Source organism: Ammospiza caudacuta, chromosome 15, assembly GCF_027887145.1.
Source record: "Ammospiza caudacuta isolate bAmmCau1 chromosome 15, bAmmCau1.pri, whole genome shotgun sequence".
NCBI lineage: Eukaryota > Metazoa > Chordata > Aves > Passeriformes > Passerellidae > Ammospiza > Ammospiza caudacuta.
In genome coordinates, this window is record NC_080607.1 from 12,924,426 (window position 1) to 12,945,367 (window position 20,942).

At 42.8% G+C, this 20,942-nt stretch overlaps 1 protein-coding gene across 1 annotated transcript in view; it reads left to right on the plus strand.

Moving 5' to 3' along the window:
* RTEL1 (regulator of telomere elongation helicase 1) overlaps nt 1–19,667 on the plus strand; it is a 44,627-nt gene extending 24,960 nt beyond the window's left edge. Inside the window, exons 25-36 of the mRNA XM_058814526.1 lie at nt 510–633; nt 1,814–1,967; nt 3,506–3,660; nt 5,617–5,712; nt 6,794–7,001; nt 8,192–8,329; nt 9,014–9,130; nt 10,820–11,062; nt 12,463–12,633; nt 13,476–13,661; nt 14,153–14,256; nt 18,600–19,667. Of these exons, the coding sequence (XP_058670509.1) occupies nt 510–633; nt 1,814–1,967; nt 3,506–3,660; nt 5,617–5,712; nt 6,794–7,001; nt 8,192–8,329; nt 9,014–9,130; nt 10,820–11,062; nt 12,463–12,633; nt 13,476–13,661; nt 14,153–14,256; nt 18,600–18,674 (1,771 nt within the window). The 3' untranslated portion in view covers nt 18,675–19,667. The remainder of the gene's footprint in view (nt 1–509; nt 634–1,813; nt 1,968–3,505; nt 3,661–5,616; nt 5,713–6,793; nt 7,002–8,191; nt 8,330–9,013; nt 9,131–10,819; nt 11,063–12,462; nt 12,634–13,475; nt 13,662–14,152; nt 14,257–18,599) is intronic.
* Nucleotides 19,668–20,942: the final 1,275 nt, after the last annotated feature.

Below are 20,942 nucleotides of genomic sequence, written 5' to 3' on the forward strand. Positions count from 1 at the left end.
GGCAGCAGTCCCATTAAATGGTGGCTGCAGCCCTCCTGCAGTGACAGATATGGTTCTGGTGGAGCACTCACCATGGTAGAAGGGTAGAGTTTTCCTCTGAAGGTCCAGTGGTGGTGCAGATGGGCCTGGTCTTCCTCTGGGAATCCAGTGGGAAAAGGCTGCTGGTGTTCCAAATCTCAGATTATATCCAGGTAGGAATGCTTGGCTCCCCCCCCTGGGCGGAACATCTCCCAATGGGATGATGGAATTTTATCAGTCATGAAGTGATACTCAATGGCCCATTAACAAAAGATATCTCCCTGGAGGGAGGATGGGTGGAAGAGATAAAGAAAACTGCTCCACTTGCCTTTAACAGAAAACTGCCCCACCTGGTTCTAACAGATGGCAATAGAATACAAACCCTCAGCCTTATCTTGCATTGCAACCTAAGACAGATAGTGATCTAGGGTTCTTTTAATTAATTTAGCCCAACCTGGCAAATGATTCTCAGGTTTTCCCATCCTGTCCAGGTTCACAACTTGTGATGTCAGGGGCAAACTGCCCTCATGGGTCCGACCCTACGTGAACGTTTATGACAACTTCGGGCACGCGGTCAGAAGTGTCTCCCTCTTCTTCCGTGTTGCTCAAGAAACTGTAAGTGTTTTTTAAAAAACCCCACAAAATGGACAACCACCTTCCTGAATAGTGTTGGAAACTGGGAGTGCTAAGCTAGGTGGGAGATATGAGAGAATCACAGGTGATCTCAAATTGGAAGGGATGCTTAAGTATCACTGAGTCTAGCTCTCTGCTCCTCACAAGCCTGCCCAGCACGGGGTCACTTGTCATTTCTAAACACTGGAAGATTTACTGGAAGGAGGTATGCCTCATGTTTCTCCATGAGTGATCTGGGACAGGATGTTGTTCTTATACTGGGCAACTCATTAGGTGACATCACAAAAATAACTTCCTCTTCCAGCTCCTCCTAAACAAACATGTATTTATTGGCTGGTATGCAAATCCTGGAACTGATATTGGCATCCAGAGGCTTTCTGTCTCAGGGAGGGGTTATGTGTGTGGAAGAATCATACCCCAAAATTTAAATTGAAGCTGACTAGTAATAAAGAGTAATAAAAACCATCAGTTGTTATTGCAGTTCAACACTGGGTCATCTTTACTAAAACAGCTTCTCTATTAGCATTAGGAAACTGATGTTGTCTGTAGTAATTCCTTGATTTAATAAGTGATATTGTTAAAAGGCTTCCTAATTCACTGGAGAAAGTCATAGCAAGAAACGGGCTGGAAGCCAGAATGGGAAATTCTTTGTTTCCAAAACAGAGGTTAAGATTAAAATAAGCACTTAAAAATTTCATTTGCAGACTTGAACAGCTTCCTGGAAGATGCTTTAGCCAACTACAAGGCTAAAATAGTTGTTCAGGCTGATTAGTTACATATGAATGATGCTGCAGAACTTGATGATCTTTTCTGATTATGAGTGACAGTTTCATGGTAAACCAAAACCACAGCCCGATGTGCTTTGTCAGAAGGGGCTGTTTTTGCAGACATAGCATTAGGAACTGATTTTCTTTAGCAGGTCCTGATCCTTTTTCTGGTACCTGGTCACTTAGAGTGCACTTACTGCACTTCAGCTGTGTCACTTGGGAGGTGTTTGATCCTTTTTTTCAAAAGCCCATAAACCCAGAGTGTGTAACAGTCTTGCTACCAAAGATTATCTGGGGAAAAGGAGATGTCTTTGGATTGTTGCTGAGATTTTTGGTCGCAGATGGAGTGGAAAAGTGGTCTTTGCCTATTGTAACACTTTGTAAACTGCTTGCAGATGCCCCCACCCCTGCCTCAGTGCCCTCCTGGACATGCTGGTTCCCTAAGTGAAAGCAATGCAGCACCATCTACTTCATCTGAGCAGGTCCTCTCCCTGCAAAAAGCTAAAAATCTGGATGACCATGTTCCAAGTTTGAAGAGGAAAAGGAAAGGTAATGTTTGGGTCCTCACAAATGCACCTTTTTGTTTTAAGCTGAACCATGTCAAGGAGGATCAAGAGGCTAGAAACTGGGAGAGAAAGCAAGGAGAGCTCAGACTGATGTAGAAATCTGGTCAGAAGGGACACAGTTAACCATTAGAAAATGGAGGGAAATAGTTGCAATTGCAGAGAAAAGAGGCAGATGGGACTGGCAAAATTGTCCCACAGATGAGGAGGAGTTTTTGGTGGAGTATCACAGATAGTTTGGAAAATCAGACCTGGAAGTCTCTTTCTGCCTAGCACTGGCTTCCATATGTCCTCATATAAGAAAACAAAAATAACATGGGAACAAAACAATATTTAAAATTTTGTGGGTAGAATGCTAAAGAATAAAACTAAAGAATAAAGCATATCTCATGTCAGATATTCTTTCAGCACTCTAGACTGCTTGCTGGTTTGGAACAGAACAGTGAAGTTTGTTTAAAGCTGTGGTTCCTAATCAGTTATATGAGTGAGGGTGAGTTCACATTGCCTTTAACTCAGTTGTTACAGAGAGGTAAGGCTTTAAAAAGCCTGGTAACAGCCAGTGTGATTGCTGGTTATTGTTAAAAGGGATTACTTTGGCCACCACCTTTTTCCCCTCTCAGTTTCCAACTGTGCACTTTTTGCTCCTTTATTGATTTGAGTCCATCTTTTGTGCAGTTGCAGAATGAGCAGCTGAGCTGTGCTGAAACAGTTTATTTACCTTTCATACACTTGACTGCCAGATCCATCTCAAAGGATGGGCTGGAATGTGGGACTAGAGGTGAAGGGAGGAAGCTGCATTTCCTGTTTAATAGAGATTTTCAATTGTATTGCATCAGCTGTAACGTCAAACTCCCCTGTAGTCATACTGATCATAATATACTCCCATTCTTATCAAGATAGTGGCTTTCCTCAGTAACTGACTGCTGGAGTAATTCCACAAAGTAGTGGAAATACATTTTGTAGGTAATGCCTTACAGAAATAGCAAGCTGAGACTAATTTGACAAAATTCTTATATTTGAAACCTGGATTCTGATTAGTGAGAATATGTAATTTGGGACTTTGGTAACTGTCTTATGGGTATTGATACTATAAGAATTGTCAGCTTTAAAAAACTTGCTCTGTTTAAAAGTAATAAATCATGTTTTGTACCAAAATCTCTTAAAAACTCTGGAACTCAGTTTTGGGAAAATCCATAAATCTAAAATAATTGAACACAGCTGCTGCAGTAAGACTTTCTCCCATTGATCCTACACCATTTTTGGGTTAAGTGACTTGAGGAAAAGTTTGAGAGCAGTCTGCCAGATTGTGGTAACAAATGCTTGAGCAATTTTGGAAGTGATGTATAAAAGCAGTCTTCTTACTAAATTATATAATGCAATTTTGCAAGAGGTGGAAGATTATTTAATTCATCAACACATATTTGTGGGTTGCTTTGTAAGATGGAGAGCTATCACTAACTTAAAGAAAATGCAGGAGAGCATGTGGAGTGTGAATTTGTCTCCTGTGTTGTGCTGTGATGGCAGTAAATGGAGATGGAGCACCCAGCCTGTGTGTGGAATATGAGCAAGAGTTTGTCTCACCCCGAAGAAAATGTGTTGGGCTCTTGGATGCCTTGGAGCGCAGTGAGAAGAGCAGTGAAGATGCAGAGGAGGAAACTGATTTGCAAGGAGAGGAAAAGGTAATGGCAAAATACTTCCTTATAAGTAAAAATTGCAGGCGCTAAAGCAAAATGGTTTTGGCATCCAGAGAACCAGCTCAATCCTCTATCGAGAAAAGCTCACTGTAATCAGCACCAGTAACTGCAAGTTCTCATAATTAATCAAAGAGTTTCCTTGCCACTTTCAAGCAGATGATTGACAGGTATGTGCTTGTTCTGTGCTCCAAGGCTGCTGACCAGAGATTCCTGGAAGTTAACCAGACTTTCTGAGGAGCAAGGAGCTCTCAGAGAAGGGATTTGTAAATACACAATTTGTCCTGGGTAGACTCTGTGTCAACACTTCGTATGAGACTAGATATTGAATTCAAAAAGGGATTTTCCCCAGAGAAAGAATGTTGCTGACTTGTGGAATGTTTTATCTGAATCAAAAATCCTCTATCACAAGATCAACAAAGCTGCTTCTGTACTGTTAATTTTCTTTCCTCTTGGATTGGTATTTTTGATACATCAGTGATTAAGATGTGTTCTTACTTTCCCAAAATCCCTGTTTGCAGTAGTTGGAGAGGTGACTGTCTTTATTTGGCTGGAGTATTTTACTGTTGGCTTGCAGACCCATTTAGCAATGCCTATTGCAGCATTCTTAAGTACTTTCCTCAGGGAAAGAATGCCTGAGGTAAAATGTGTAAATGTAGGAGTGTCTGGGGGATATCTGAGTAGGCCCAAGGACATGAATGGAGACACGTACAGATCAGAGGGAATGTACAAAGGGCAGCAAATATTTAACTTGTGTGCAGCCAAGCGGGAAGTGGGCTCTGTCACCCATTGGGTGGCCATGCCATTGACACCAAAACCTATTCTTTGGAAAGCCTGGCACATTTCCAGGGACCTTGGTAACTCAGATACAGAATATTCTTAGCACAGCTGCAGTGCTTTTGGCAGAGCTCAGCATTTCCTGGAGTTAGGCAAGCTGATAAACCAAATAGCTTGATGGTTGCTCAGGTCCACTTCCTATTTGTGTATTTGGCCTATTTGTGTATTTGGCATTGCTGCTTGTCTGAGGCTTGTGGAGAGCTCTGGGGTCACCCTGTGCTGCTTCCAAATTGATGACCTGATCCCAGCAGTCTGGTGAGTATAGTTCTGAGACAGGCAGTGGCTCTCAGGCAGCCAGCTTTCACTCTGAGTCCAGCACTGAGCATTGGATTTGTACTGAGGATGGGCTTGGTGTCATTTCCTGTCTTCACCATTCAGCATAGTATCTGTGTTATCGTTTTTCCTTTAATCAAAGTTACACTGCACTCTTGATCCCTAAATAATGAAAGTTTAGCTGCTCTCATTCTGAAAGAATTTGGTTTGCCATCTCAAAAATTCACAATACAAATAATAATTTCTCAATCCATTTAAGTAATAACAGTTCCCCGTAATCAGATTTCTTTGTGAGTTACAGCTCATGTCTAGGAAGCCTTATTTCTGCTGAATCATGCTTTTCAATGTGCTGCCTTTACACAGCACAGGACTAAAAAGATGGTTTTGATAATTTTTCTGATTTACTGTGTGTATCATAAATATTTGACTTGCTGCTTATATTCCAATCCCTTATGTAAAGAGAATTCCAGGCAGGAAAGTGAAGGGAAATGTGAACACTGGTTACGCACAGTCTATGTACACTCTCAGGCTGTCCTGTAACAGTCTGCTGTGAGTCCAGCTTTACTTAGCCAGGAATTTGCACCCTCAAGACCAACTTTATCTTTAATTTCTTCTAGTTTGGTCTCAGTGAGTTGTCGAGTAAATTTCTACCCTCTAGAAACAGGTACGTGCCCAGGCTCTGTTAAAATAATTTAGGTTGACTTGTTCCACTTCCTTGAATGGTATCACAAACTGGGTTACCAGGTTTTACTGCTGGAAATGCCTAAATGAAATGGGCAACAACTATGAAAAGTATTTTTTTGTACCTTACTTACTTTCTTTTCATCTTCACAGGCACATCGTCTGTCCACGCTTTCCCTTCAGTATGAGAAGAGATTAACAGATGAGCAGAAAGGAGGAAGGAAGAAAATAAAGCTAGTCAGCAATACAGTATGTGTTTCCCTGTGTCTGTGCCATCCCTTTGATTTATAGATTGCTTTAATTTGAATTGGAAATTTCCAGGCAGACAGATCCATGATGCTAGAACAAGTGTTTTTTCTCCAAAATGTAAATATTTATCTGTGCACATCTGAAAGCTATTTGTTGTGCTCTTTCCCAAATCCAGACATCCCAGACCAAATCAAGCACAGGTCCATATAGGGTAGTAGGTGAAAAGAATTGTTTTCTGACACTGACTGTGTTGTGAACAATTTGACCAGGGTGGTGTGGATGGTTTCACTCTTTTTGATTAAAATGGAATAATTCAGTTGGCAGGGACCTACAATGATGAGCAAGTCCAGCTGCTCTGGTAGAGCCTCAAATGGTTGAACTGACCAGTTTGGGGTAAGGGATCACATATTACCCCCATGAGGTGGATCATAGTTGTGTGTTAGCTCTGCAGCTGTGCATTAATGTTTTGACCTGTCTCCAAACCCAGTTAACTCATTATGCAGCTAATTGCTTAAGTCACAATAAATTCAGGAGAATTCCCTGGGTGATGTGAGTGCCAGTAGTTGTCCAAGGTGCTGTCCTGACTGGATATTCCCTGTCTGACAGTCTGCCAAGCACCTGGCAAATGAAATTGATCCCAAAGCCGATAATATCCAAGAGAAGATAGAAGGAATAGAACAGGTTCATGCAAAAGGTTGTGTTTGTAGTTTGTTGCTATCTGATGTCATGATGAGTCAGCTCAGCCTCCAGCTTTGGAATAGATGTCATTTTGTTAACCCTTCTCCTAAGAATAGAATTGTGCAGTGATACTTGGCTGCTTTCTCTAGGAATTTTTCTTGAAGTTATCTGTTTTGGCACTGGGCAAGATGAATTATGGGGGTGACTGCCATGGTTTAATGCAGTGGTGCTGCTCGCTGGGCCATTGGACTGGATGACTTCAGAGGACTTTTCCAACCACAGCTGTTCTATAATTCCTTTTGTTATCCTGTGTGCTGTTGGCATTGTAAACTAAATTGCTCCACCTGAAATTAACCCCTCATGTGCTGCTTTTGACTAATGAGGGGCGTTCCCTGCCTTGCAGCAGGAGCGCAGAGCGGAGCTGGCGGAGCCCAAGAAGGCGCGGGCCACGTTTTACATTGCCACAGTGAAGGACACCCTGAGCCAGCAGAACTATGAGCTCTTCTCCAAGGCTCTGCAGCAGTACAAGAAGACAGATGACTTCCATGCCATGCTGTCCCAGATGAGCTCCCTCTTTGTAGAGGATGAAAAGAAGCACGTCTTGCTGCGAGGTACTTTCGGAGTGTTTGTGCATCCCTGGTGTATTTGTAGACGTGACTTTTATCTTTTAAACAGGCTTGAGTACTTCAGAAATGTTTTAGATGTGAAGTACAACTCAATTAAGGTGATTCATCACTTTATATTCCCAGATAAAACAGAAGATTTTCATCCATCTGATCATCATGTGTTAGCTCATATCTTGATTTGAAGAAATCATATTCCGTGGAAATTTGTGTTATTTTAAGCCTTGTCTAAAAGTACAGTGACTTATTCCTGGTAGTTTGGAGATCAAGACTGTGATTGTGTGAGTTGGAGAGATGCCTTCATAAGAGTTTGGTGCTAAAGCAGTAAATAGAATATAGAGAAATTTTCTGTTAGATAATTGTGAGTATAAAACAAAGGATCTGGGCAAATGTGGATACTTACTGCATCAGCAGGTTTTTTTATTGCCTTTTAACAATTGTACTGGTAGGAACTGAATTCCCACCAAGATTTCTTCTATTTTCTGTGTAATTTTTCCTTTCCCTCTCAGCTTGTGAACAAAAGCATAGATTTTTCTGTGACTTTTCCATGAACTGAAATAATAAGTGCATCGTTATGCATTTATTTATAGTTTCAGGGAAATTCTAAGGTTAAAGAATGGGAAGCTCAGTCACTTGGTTTCCCAGTTTGCTATGATCTACATAAATAAGAAAATATTTAATCATCAAATCAAGGTCTAAATCTAGTTTTGGAAACTGTCAGGCATCTGAAACCTAAAGTTGTTTTAATGTTTAGGGTTCTGGCTGGCCAGCATTTTGTGGTGAGTAAGTACCATGGGATGTAAAGTTAGCAGTTCATCAGTTATTTAAAGTATCAGCCTAGCAGTTACTTGGATCTCATGGTTTCTGAGGCACCTCAAGGGCTGTTTCACTGAGAGGTGAGTTACTTTATATCTACCTTGAAAAAATGAGGTTTTACCTCATTTTAGTGATAATATATTGCTCAATGTTTGCATGATAGCCGACCTTTGTGTAATTTGTAAGTGTGTTTATTGTATAAATATTAGATGAAAGCATTTATATTTTAATTTATTTAGTTGCACCTTTTTATCTAACCTTGAAGTTCTGCTCTTGTAGCTTTCGGTAACATTTATTGCCTGTTGTGGATTGATTTTTTTTTTCCTTTCTTTTTCCCCCCTTTTCCCTCTCTCTGATGCAAGATTTTTACCAGTTTGTTCGACCCCAGCATAAAAAGCAGTTTGATGAAGCGTGCTGCAATCTGACTGGATTGGGCTGTGGCTACAAACCTGAGCACAGCCTCCCACGGGAGGAGAGGGAGATCCTGGCCAAGAGAATGGGTGAGAGCTTGGTTCAGTTCTAGCATTTGAAGGAGAAATATCCTTGTTCACCCAGCCATAGAGCAGGATGTGAGATGTGGAAATGCCAGGAAGTTCAATTTAATCAATACTGAGCGAAGTCTCTGCTCTCCATGATCCTCTTGCCTTCCCTTGAGCTGTGCAGATGTCTGAGCATTGGTTACTGTAGTTGATAATGCTGTAATTTTGTTTCAAAAGGGGATTTTACTGATCTGCTAAAATAATTTACTCTGGGGAATTAAACAACCTGCTGTGTGACTTCTTTGCTGCCCACATAGTGCCAGCAGAATTGTGAATAGAGGGTGATTGTGTCCTCACAGAACTTGTCAAATCTATGAAATCCTGGAGCAGTAAAATTCTGAAAAAATGGGGCGTTAGCTCATCATCAGAGAAATAAATCTATGTGGAATCCCAGCCTGGTTTGGGTTGAAAGGGACTTTAAAACTCATCCAGTTCCACCCCTGCCATGGGCAGGGACACCTTCCACTATCCCAGGCTGCTCCAAGCCCCATCCAGCCTGGCCTTGGACAATTCCAGGCATGGGGCAGCCACAGCTTCTGTGGGTTGCTCAGATGTTTTCAGCACAGGATGGCATGCATTGAAATGCACTATTCCATGTTCATTCTTCCCTAAATTCACTGTTAATGGACTGGTTTCATTTAACAGAAGAAAAACAGAGCCAGCAGAAAAGTACGTTCTCCAAGGCCTCCTGTGCTCAGCTGAACCCTGGGCTCCACCTGAACCAAGGAGGATCCCACTTGACAACAGGACTGAATAGTGCAGGTACCCTCCATGTTTAATAAAATCCAGTCTATTGTGCTTTATTTCATCACTGACTGGAAGTTCTCCTGGGGCAAATCAATGTTCTTTATGCTTGCCTAGCACAGTGGCTCCCCCTCCGTAGGTGGGAGGGATGATAATTCAGAATTTTCAGCAAGGATTGTGCAAAACAAAACACAAAAGCCAATAAATTAAATTAAGCTGCATGTGAAAGAAACCAGCTGAAGCCAGACACTTGTACTAGAGGCTGAGCTGGGAAAAGTGGGGGTTGAGCACAGGTCTGCTGGGCTTCCTGTTTGTCCAGGGTCCATGAAAGGGAGCCGTGTAAGGAGTGTGAGTTAAGATTACGTCAGTGTGAATTCAGGTATGTAGAAACTGTTTCATTTTGTCCTTGGTGTAATGTGTACACTCCCTCTGTGGACAGTCTGGCTTTTTCTGCAGAAACAGAGAGTACTAAGTGTAATCTCTGTGTGCATCCCTCTAATCTCACTCTGTCCAGTATTTACCTTCAAGCTCGTGGGCTCATTTATTTAATTATGGGTTTTCCTGAGAACAGCTGGGAATTTTTTGTGTTTCTCACAAGGAAATGAGTAGGATCATTGGACAGCTTAGAAGTCTTTCTGTAGAGGACAAAGAATAGTCAAATGCTAATCCTTTCTTTAAAAAAACAAGCCAGTTTCCTGGAAGGCTTTAAATACTTCTAATGTGTGAAGCTATACTGTTTCTTTTTATTTGTTTTTCCATTTTCTTTTCTGTTTTGAGGATATTTGAATAAAGCAGAACCTTTAGTAATTATCTTGTACTGAAATCATTAGAATGGTTTCACAGAAACTTGTTTCCACAAAAAGTAATTGAGAAAATAATAGGAGTAAATGGATATGTTATTTCTGTGCCTCCTTAAGAAGAGAATGCTTCTCTGGAAATATAAGAAAACTCTAGGATATGCAATAAATACTGCTTATAAAATGCACACACAATTTTTTCACTTCCACCAAATTGAATGAAGCCTGTGTTTTGAAACCTAATTATCTTTATTATCCAATAAAGGACTTTTAAAGATCCAGATACCAAAATATATGGCAGGTTAATTTAAATAAATTTCTTATCATATCCTTCATCCATATTTGCATGCCTATGATATGCAAACCAGAACTTTTTTCTCTAAAACATACCAGAAATCAGAGAATTATACTGTAGATAAAGTTCACTTGGCATTTAGCAGAATGTTCCAAGCTGCTTCTATCTTTTGCAGACGTCCTACCTGGCTCTTGTGCTCTCTTGAGTGTTGTTTCAGGTCAGATAGTATTTTTGGACATAGTTTTCCTGTTAGGAAACACACACCCCACCCCTTGTCTGCCTTTATTATTGAGGAGTGAGAAATCTGAACTTTAAAATTACCTATTTCAGGCCAGCAGAGTTGGTTTACCCACCTGTTTACCCTCATTCCCTAGTGACCTTCTGACACATTTCTCCATTTAAAACGATCAAGGAGCTCCAGAAGATGCTAAAAGTGATCCCCAGAATAATTTTGCTCTGCTGCCATTTCCAGGAGCAGGTGTGGCCATGCTGGGCAGGTGGGGTTGGCTTCACCACTTTGAAATAGTTCAGGAGTTCCCTCCAAATGTGAGAAGTGGATGTGATGGAGTGACCTGTTTGTTCCTCGAGCCTTCTCACGCGTTCTTTGTCCCCCAGGGCAGAATGCCAGTGCAGCTCCAAGGAAAGAGGCTGAAAAGGCTCCAGGGTCCAGGAGAGAGCATCACCAGGCCCTCAGGACTGCCTATCTCAGTGATGTGCAGAGGGCTTTGGACAAAAGCAGCTACAGCCAGTTCTATGAGGCTCTGCTGGCTTACAAGAAGACGGATAATTACGATGCCATGGTGTCGGTGATAGCAGCCCTCACCACCGAGAGGCCACAGGACTTTCACCTCCTACAAAGTAAGGGGTTTTTTAAAAATCACTCTTATTTATTTGAAAGGAAAATGTGGGTGCTGTGGTCTCACGTGAGGTCTCACCTTTTGGTTTAACGACCCAGATCAGCAGAGCAGCTGGAGCAGTGGGTTCAGTGAATGCCATTCAGAGAGCAGAACATATCAAGGTTATGAAATGTTACCTCTGTCTGCTCAGGTAGAAATTGTCCATTAAAAACTTTACACAACACCTCAGTAATTCCAGTCCTAACCTTCATCTCACCTGTTTTGTCTCCTCAATTACTACAATTGCTCTTTAGAAAGGACAATGCTGACTATTGAACTGACCTAATTTTATTCCCATGACCAGTGATGCTGTACTGGTGCTAAGTTCTTAGATCATTTCAGGTTCCAGGATAAGCAGTTAGGCTTTTGATTTACTATTCTACACAGCTTCAGTTGAAAATATTTCTGAAGCTGTGATATAATTTATTTTGTCAGAAGTGGTTTGTTTTGTTTTATTTTCCTTTCATGGGTTTAGTGATGGAAGAGTTTAGGGAGCTACAGGTTTTTAAAATTTGAAATTGGACCTAATTGTTTGGAAGAAGAAGAGGCATTGTATGCTGATCCTGACTGCCTCAATGGTGATATGTTGTGTGATGTGACACCTCAGTTCCACCTTCTCCCAAGTGTCTGAGGTGACTCTTCTGCTGGAAATGATGCATTCAGTGTGTGCTGGGAAATGCTGATGAAATTTGGTTTGCTGTCTTTAGCAGATAACAATAAATATTCCACTGGCCTTGAATAGGTACCATAGTCTGCAAGTTGTGAGAGAATACACTTATCCTGGTGTGTTAGGTAACTGTTAAATTAGATTAGTCTTGGCAAAGTGGAGAGTGGAAGAAAATTATATGTGTGAGTCATAACCTCCCCCTGAGCACTCTTTCAGAGTCACTGTCTCTATTGAACAAATGTTTTGACCTCAGAAGACCTTGTGATAGAATTGTCTTTGGCAATAAGTCATAATCGGGGTTTTTCAGAATTTCTGTACGTGTGTTGTGAATCCTTGTCAACCAAACAGTAACAAGAAATTTCCTTCCTGAGCGTCTCTCTGGATATTGTGTTCTTAGATCACTTCTCAGGTGAAGTGCTGGGGTGGGTGTTTATTCTGAGCTGTACAGAGTGGAAGAATTTCAAGACAAATTGGGATTATTTTCAATACTAAATACTCATCTGCCTTCTGGCAAGGAAAGCCCCGTTATTATAAAAATCACAAAAGCATCAAGTGTTTCACCAAGCTGAATATACTCCGAGGAATCTGACTGATGTTATTCAGCTTCCAAAGAATTTCTCCCCTCCAAAGCAAGGAGTTTTCCATGGTCAGGCACTGATTTTCCTATGCACTTGTCCGTATTTTCTTTTGGCCAGGGTTTTACATGTTTGTGCGTCCTCACCACAAGGAGCAGTTCAGAGAGCTGTGCAAGGGTTTGACTGGAATGGTCTGTGGTGATGGAGAGAAGCAATTGCAACAGTTGGAGCAAAGTGAAGGGAAACCCCAGAGCTTGGAGAGCTGCACAAAAGGAATCAGCCACATACAAGGTAGGGAATGAGCAGTTGTAACAAGTTTAAAATCTTACTTATTATTATGATGGGTAAGGCTCAACAGCCTCACAATCATGGAATCACAGGCTGAATTGAGTTGGAAAAGACCTTAAACCTCATTTATTTCCACCCCCTGCATTGGGCAGGGACACCTTCCATAGACCAGGTTGCTCTGAGCCTTGTGCTCTGGCCACGAACACTTCCAGGAATGGAGCAGCCACAGCTTCTGTGGGCACCCTGTGCCAGGGCCTCACCACCCTCACAAGGAGGAATTTCCCCCTAATCTCTAATCTAAACCTGCTCTCCTTTAGTTTAAGGCCATTTGCCCTTGTCCTATCACTCCCCACCCCTGTGAAAAGTCCCTCTCCTGGGCTAGGGCCTCCCTGCCTGAGATCTGTCAAGGAGAATCAGTCATTGGTTATCTCTGCACTGGGTTAAGAAAACCACACTCAAACAGGAGTAAGATAAAAGATAACATGAGATGGGGAAGTGCAAGGGAATAAGAAAGAAACTAGTTGTAGTTCTGCCATATTTAAACTGTGAAGTGTGTTAAGGGTGAAGGCAGAATTTTTACATTTAAGTGGGATGGGAGCAGGAGTGGATCAAGGCCCATTCTGTAGGAAGAAGTGCCATAGAACTATTTCAATATAAAGAGTCTCTTTCAGTAATATTGCATGGGTTAGTATCCATCAAAAACATCTGTTGCCAAGCACTATGGCATAAAAACTAGTTCTTTAAATTTGTTTTTCTTCTTATACGATGACAACAGAGTGAATTTACTGCTGACTTTGTTTTCCATGATGCAGGTTCATACACTGGTTTTCTCTTTTTCTCCCCAGATGCAGCCCCTCCTAAGAGTGGGGCACCAGAAAAAATTCAGAGTAAGATTTCCTCCTTCTGCTTCAGCCAGAAAAGTGAACTTGAGTTGCCAAAGACTAAAGTGTCCAAAGAAACCAATACTGTGAGAGCACCCACAGACTCTGGAGTTGTGCCCATCTTTCCCCTAGAGATGGAACCAGAGTGTGGTAGGTACAGGAGAGAGTTGGGATGTAATTTTCTGATTCCTGGGAATAAAGATAAATTACAGAAATGAGACTGATGGTGTATGAAACCACTGGTTCCTGCCTGTATTTGCTCAGGTGCAGTGTGATTGGTGTGGTTTGCTGAGGAGAATCTTTACTTTCTGTACCTTGCATGAGCTCTCAAAGTTCTTCATTGTCTTCATCACAATGCTTTAGTAGTTTCCTGAGAACTTTAGGGATTTTTTCTTGACAACTTCCTTGTAAAGGAAGGATGTAACCCGAGTTCCTACTGGGATCTGAAGCATCAAGAGACTGTGAGGTGACTTGAAAGAAATAATGTGGCAGGGCACTGTTGAGCTAGTTCATTGCACTCATGGTCATTGTTTTCTGGACTGCACTGGAAGTGTGGATACATGAGAATTTCTCAGGTGATTACAGGAATTTAGTCATTTCCTCCCTCTCTTTCTCTCTCCTCACCCTCCCCTCTGTTCTAGGAAGATTCCACTGCTCTAACTGCAAATCCGAGGATGATGTGCCTTTTAAATGCCCATTTTGTGACTTCACTTGCTGCAAAACGTGCTGGAAGCAGTTCTTAAAGGTTCTCCTGTTTATTGGTTTGGTTTTCCCAAAACTGCCGGGGAATTTTGTGCTTTTCAGGAGAATGATGTGAACAAGCCTGGAATCAGAATTCTTCTGTTTCCAGGAAGAACAGTCAAATGCCAATGGAAGATTTACCACTTGATCCATTGTTTCCCATGGTTTGCAATATGATTGGAGGCAAATCTCTGCCCTAAGCTGGGGTTTTACACTTTGACATCTTTCTGAGCTGCCTCCACATGTTTTCTGGTCTAAAACTACAAAGGCAACAAGTTGTGGAGTCAACTTTAAAAACACTTCATTTTTTAAAAAAATATTTTAATGTTTATTTTATTTTTTTTTCTCAGTTTCAATATTTTCCCCATCAAAATCCTATTGTAAAGCTCTGTTATGAGAATGAGGCAAACAAGGAACAGGCTGCCCAGGAAAGTGGTTGAGTCACCATTCTTGGACGGATTTGTGATGTGTAGATGTGGTACTTGGTGGCATAGTTAAGAGGTAAACTTAGCAGTGCTGGGCCAACCATTGGACTCTGTGACCTTTTGGGTCTTTCCCAGCCAAACAATTCTGTGAATCTGTGATTCTGAATTCCTGCTCAAATACCTCCAGTCTCTTGGTTTTCCCAGCTGAGTAAATTGAAATTCTTTAGGTAAGATGTAGCTGGTCCCAGGGTGCCTGGGTCTGGGAGCATCTTACCAGAATTTAATTCAGCAGCCAGATGTTAAAAGACTTTCAAAACCAGAATAATGCAAGAGTTTAGGGGTTTCTAAAAACATTCATATGTGATGAGAAAGCTGCTGATCAGTGGAGCTCAGGAATATCCAAAAACAGTACAGAAGGAAAAGAAACTTCTTCAGCTTGTCAATCTATAAGCAAGTACAAAATCATCTGTTATTCCAAGTTCCAGGGAAAGATATTTTTCTTGGGAAGACATTGAATTGTAAGGTGAGCATAGAAAACATTGGACTGACATCCAGATAAAATATAGCAGCCAAGACAGAGTTGGTCCAAGAGGAGGCTGGAATAAGCACAAGATCAGGATTGGAAGGGACGTTAAATCTCATCTCATTCCAACCCCCTGCAATGAGCAGGGACCCTGCCACTGTCCCAGGCTGGTCAAAGCCCCCTCCAGCCTAGCCTTGGACACTTCCAGGGATGGGGCAGCCACAGCTTCTCTGGGCACCCTGTGCCAGCACCTCACCACCCTCACAGGAAAGAGTTTCTTCCCAATATCCCCTCTAACCCTGCTCTCTTTTAAGGCTTCTCCCCCTTGTCCTGTCACTCCAGGTCCTTGTCCAAAGCCCCTCCTGAGGAGGGGACACAGGGAGGTGCTGAGCTCTTCTCCTTGGGATTTAATGTCAGGATTCGTGGGAGCTGTCCAAAGCTTTTATTGGTGAGGTTCAGACTGGATATCAGGAGACATTTCTATTCCAAGAGATTGGTCAAGCACTGGAAGAGGCTTCCTAGAGAGGCTCCAATGCTCTTTAACATTACAGTGCCATAACTTCTGTACAGCCCTTAAAGAGGTCAGGCACTTGGACTGTAGGAGCACTGTAGCTCCCTTCCAACTGGAGTGTTCTTTCTCTTCTGTTTAGATATCCCATGCATCCCATTTCCATGTTTGAGGAAATGAGTCATGGGTCATTTGCTAATAATGATTTCCATATTTGCTACTTACTGAATAATCTTATTATTAATTATTTTGATATCTGCCACTTACCTGATTAATCTTACTTACTGACACACCTGTAGTGATTAATGTTCTCAGTGTACAGGAGTGTTAAGTGGCTCATGATGTGATTCAGGTGTTGTTTGGTTAATGAAAAATCAAATACAGTCATAGAATCGTTTATGTTGGAAGAGACCTTAAAGACCATCAACCCAGCACCACCAGCGTGTTCACCTTAAACCACATCCTGAGGTGCCATAGCCACATGGGTTTTGAACACTCCAGGGATGGTGATTCCAGCACTTCCCTGGGCAGCCTGTTCCAGTGCTTTACTTCCCTTTCCATGGGGAAATTCCTGCTGTTGTCCAAACCTCCCTTCTCCCTGTGTAGTTTAGGATGTGACTTGTGCTGATGCAGAGATGCCTCTCCAGTGATGGGGCAGAGCTGTGCTGGTCATGCAGCTGAGAGGCAAACACAGGATTGCAAACAGGAAGCTGATCCTGTGTTTCTCTGAAAGCAATCCCAGAGGAGCCATGTCCCACCACATCCATCCCCATCCCCACTCATGCCCGGTGAGGCTGGACAGTCAACCCCATCCATGTGTTTGGGACAGGGGTACCCTTACCAGCAGGAAATGAGCAACCTTGTCCCAGCTCTGAGCTCTCATCAGATGGGACTGGGCTTTGTCACTCTGACAGGGCTGCATTTAGAACTGTTTTTCTTTCCTAATAACTTACTCACTGTTTTTTCAGCTCAAAAGCCCTTTGGTGCATATTGTCCCACCGAGGAAGTGACTCAGAGCATCATTCACAACATGGAGTTTGCAAATTGACATCTTGTCCAATCTGTTATTTTAGCAAAACACTGGTGGGGAGAGGTGCTGAACAATTTTGGAAGCTTTTAGAAGCTTTTGGAGGTGCTTTTCCAGAGCAGATGGAATTCCCTGCAGCTAGAGGGGGATTAGGGGGATTAGTGCTGGAGCGTGTTGGGTGATTCAGTGTGTTAGGGGAAGCCTTGCAGAGACTGGACCAGGATATGCTTGTGTGGTTTTCCCCTCCAGAGGCTCTGTTGCTGCTTCCAGGTGTTTAAATGCATTTATTCATGTGGGTCTTCCAAGAAGACTGAGTTATTTTCATTTGGACTATCTGTAATATGGGGAAATAATCAAAGGTTTCACAATTAAGTGTTACACTTAAAATTGCCTTTGGTAAAGCACTGGCTGTTGGGAGATAAAATGACCTTTCCTCTGCCCTTCAATTTTTGATATTTCAGTTAATGTCACCCGAACCAAAATCCTACTGCCTGAGCCTGCTCTGCAGTCTGCACCTTTTCTTGCAATGGCTCCCCACTGCCAGAGGTTAGATGGGATATTGGCAAGAAATTCTTCCCTGTGAGGCCCTGGCACAGGGTACCCAGAGAAGCTGTGGCTGCCCCTGGATCCCTGCAAGTGTCCAAGGCCAGGCTGGACAGGGCTTGGCACCCAACCTGATTGAGTGGAAAGTGTCCCTGCCCATGGCAGGGGTTTGGAACTGGATGAGCTTTAATGTCCCTTCCAGCCCAAACCACTCTGTGGTTCTAATGAGGAATTTCCACACTTCAGGGAAGGCTGTGCAGTGCCACTGATGTAGCTGCCCATCTTTTTAGGCCTCCTGAGCTGGCAATCTTCTCCCAAAAATTTTTTTAAAAGAAAACCAATTTGCTATCTCCCTTTTGAAATAAAGAGACCAGTTCAGTTTTACCAGTAATTTGCAAGCTATGAGAAGAGCAGTTTGGATTCATCTGCAAGTCAAATTACTTTAAAATTGATGATTAGTGAAGAAGCAAACTGAAACCTGAGTGAAGAAATGATACCTCATGTGTCTTCATGTCTCATGCTGCTAATGAGGAAGGTGTGGGGTGCTATGAAGAAATAAATGTACTTGGTTCCCCTACAAAACTCTTGGCAATGTCCATGTGTGTCATCCATGTCCAGGTATATCAGGGAGACATTTCCTTGTCATCTGTGCAAAGAGGAAGCAGGAATTCAGGGAACTCAGGCAGTTGACAGGATTTTACCCACAGGTGCAGCTGTACTTCACAAGAGCTCTTGCAGCCCCACATTTCCTCGTTCCTGTATTTCAGTCCCCCAGATGTGTCATAGCTGGGGCAAGTGCTGTAAATTCTGGTGCCACTTTGCATGGTGCCACAAAGCCTCCTCTCCTTTTTATTACTACCAAGGAAATAATTCACTCTGTGGTAACAGGCAGGTTGCAAACAGCAGATACCAGCTCAGGGACTGACAAATGGCTGCTGTGGCTTGTAGTTCATATTGGCCAAAATGTGCTAGAGATATTTAATATCAGAGTGGTTTGGGTTGGAAGGGACATTAAAGCTGATCTGCCATGGGCAGGGACACCTTCCTTAGACCAGGCTGCCCCAAGCCCCATCCAGCCTGGCCCTGAACACTTCCAGGGCTGGGGCAGCCTCACATTCTGTGGGAAAGCTGTGCCAGGGCCTCTCAGCACCTCTGAGTACAGAATTTCTTCCTAAAATTTAATCTAATGCTTCCCTGTTTCAGTTTAAAACCATTGCCCCTTATCCTGTCACTATTTGCCCACATGAGAAGTCCCTCCATCTGTGGCATTTCCTCCACAATAAATCCATTCCCTGTGTGTTTTGTCTGTTGGTTTCTGCAGGTGGTGAAGAAGTGCCCCAAGTGCCACAGTGATGTGAAGAGGCAGCGATTGACCCAAGTGTTCTTCTGGTCCTGATGGCAGCCCCAGAAGGGGCAGGAGGCCCTTGGTGCCAGCAGAAGGCAGAGGCTGTGCTCTGGCTCTTGCTGAGCAGGAGCAGGATGGAGGCTCCTTTAAATCCCTGTGATCCTTGGCTCTGCATTATGAGCTGAGCATTTTCCAGCAAAGGTGGTCAGTTCTGAAAGGTCTCACTGCAGGAGACAAAGCAGAACATTGTCCTCTGTTAGAGCTAAGAAAGTTTATTTTTTACTTATTTTATTCCCTGAATTCTCCTGTGGCCGCTCTTAGGCTGAAATTTTATATCCTGGAGGCTGCTGTCATTTTATGGCCCCTTCAGGTAATACCAGATCATGGAAATACCCCAGGAATGCTCCTACAGTGGAACTGAGCTGGCTGAGGGTGCCAGGCTACCCACCCCTACCCCACTGGTGTTCCTGGAAGAAGTGATTCACATTCACTCCTTGGCTTTGGCAGCAGCCATTGCCTCCAGTAGCAGAAGATACTGAAAGGATCATTTTTCACAGACAAATTCCACTGGTGGATGGTGAGCAGAAACTCCTTCTCACCTGTTGTGCATCCCAACATCCTAACCTGATTCCATCATCCATGGTGGGATTTTTTGGAATATGCTTCTAAGGAGGCTTTATTCTTCACTCAGTGCTGGTATTTCCATGTGCCTGTGTTACCTGATTTGCTTTCCAAGTAGAAGGATCTCAATGTTTTAAAACTTTTAAATTAATCAGGTTAGATGGGTTAAAAACAAATCTTTAATATTTCCACTCTCTGTGAGTAGTGGATATAAGTGGTATAACTGTATCAATTTTAAATCTTCTGTAGCTGCTGTCAATTAGACTGTAAAATAAAACTATTTTGTCTAAATTTGATTTGTTTGGATTAAAAAAACAGGAATTAAAAAAAAAAAAAACAAAACCACCAGCTATAAAAACATTGGCTTTTGAGTCTTAATGGCCCTGGTAGGAGCAAGTGGAAAGGTTGTACTCTGTAGTTACTTTTCACATCAATGGAATTTGGAAAATTTTATGCTAATAAAATGTTATTCTTAATAAAATTGAAATGTGAGCTGCATTTTAACAAAGTTTACATTTTCTCCTGGTTATATAATTCAAACCCAGTGTCTCTTCAAATCTCAGAGTTGCTGGCAGTGAAATGGAAACTTTTGTACTTCATTGACAATTAACAAAGGCTTTGGCAGGAATTGAGGTAGCTCTGGGCTATCATATTCTGTCTTGTTTAACTTTGTGGATGAATATTACCTTCTAGCCATGTATCTATTCAGTGCAGCAAAACAGGAATAAATAAATCACATAAAGTCCTGGATGTTTCAAATGTAAGTGGGGGAAATGACAGAAAAGTGTTATATAAATACAGGTGTGATGTAGAAATGAACAGAAGAATATTTGGAGTGAAGCTGGGGGCAGTGAGCAGTAAAATGTCATTTTTTGGGGGTAGCTCGGCGCCTGCAGGTCTGTCCCAGGGAGCTGCAGCTGCCTGCCTGAGCCGCTGGAGGGAAACCACAGCCCAGCCCTGAGCGTGCTCGGGGCGGTGACGCCGCCGCTGGGAATTGTCTGCCCTGAGCTGCCAAAATGCTGCCAGACCCGGCAAGAGAGAAGGAAATGCTTGAGAGGTGTTGTGGGGCTGAATCACCCCCCACACTTGGATAGGGGTTGGCAGGGACAAATATGATGATGCTGCTTTTCCCCCCCTGTCAGCTAAAGTAGTTTTAAAGCTGTGCCTTTTCCTGGAGTTGTTTTGGTCTGAAGACTGGTCCAGCCTGGGGATGCTCTGTTCTGAGACAGAGGAGCAATGCTGAGAACATCTCAGAGCCTTCAAGAGATTCACAGAATGGTTGGGGTTGGGAGGGACCTCTGGGGATCACCCAGTCCAGCCCCCCTGGAGCAGGGGACAAGGGGATGCATCCAGGTAGGTTTGGAATATCCAGGGAAGGAGACTCCACACACCCTCCCTGAGCATCTGTTCCAGTGCTCTGCCACCTCCATGGAAAGCTCTTCTCCATGTTGAGGTGAAAATCCTTGAGTTTTAGTTTATGGATGTTGCTCCTTGTTGCTGGGCACTATAAAAAGTCTGGCACCCCTTGGAGATATTTATGTGCATTGATGAGATCCCCTCTGAGCCTTCTCCAGGCTAACCAGGCCCAGCTGTGTCTCCTCATCAGAGATGCTCCAGGCCCTTCATCATCTCTGTGGCCCCTGCTGGATCCTCTCCAGCAGTTCCTTGTCTTTCTTACACAGAGGGAAAAACTTGCTG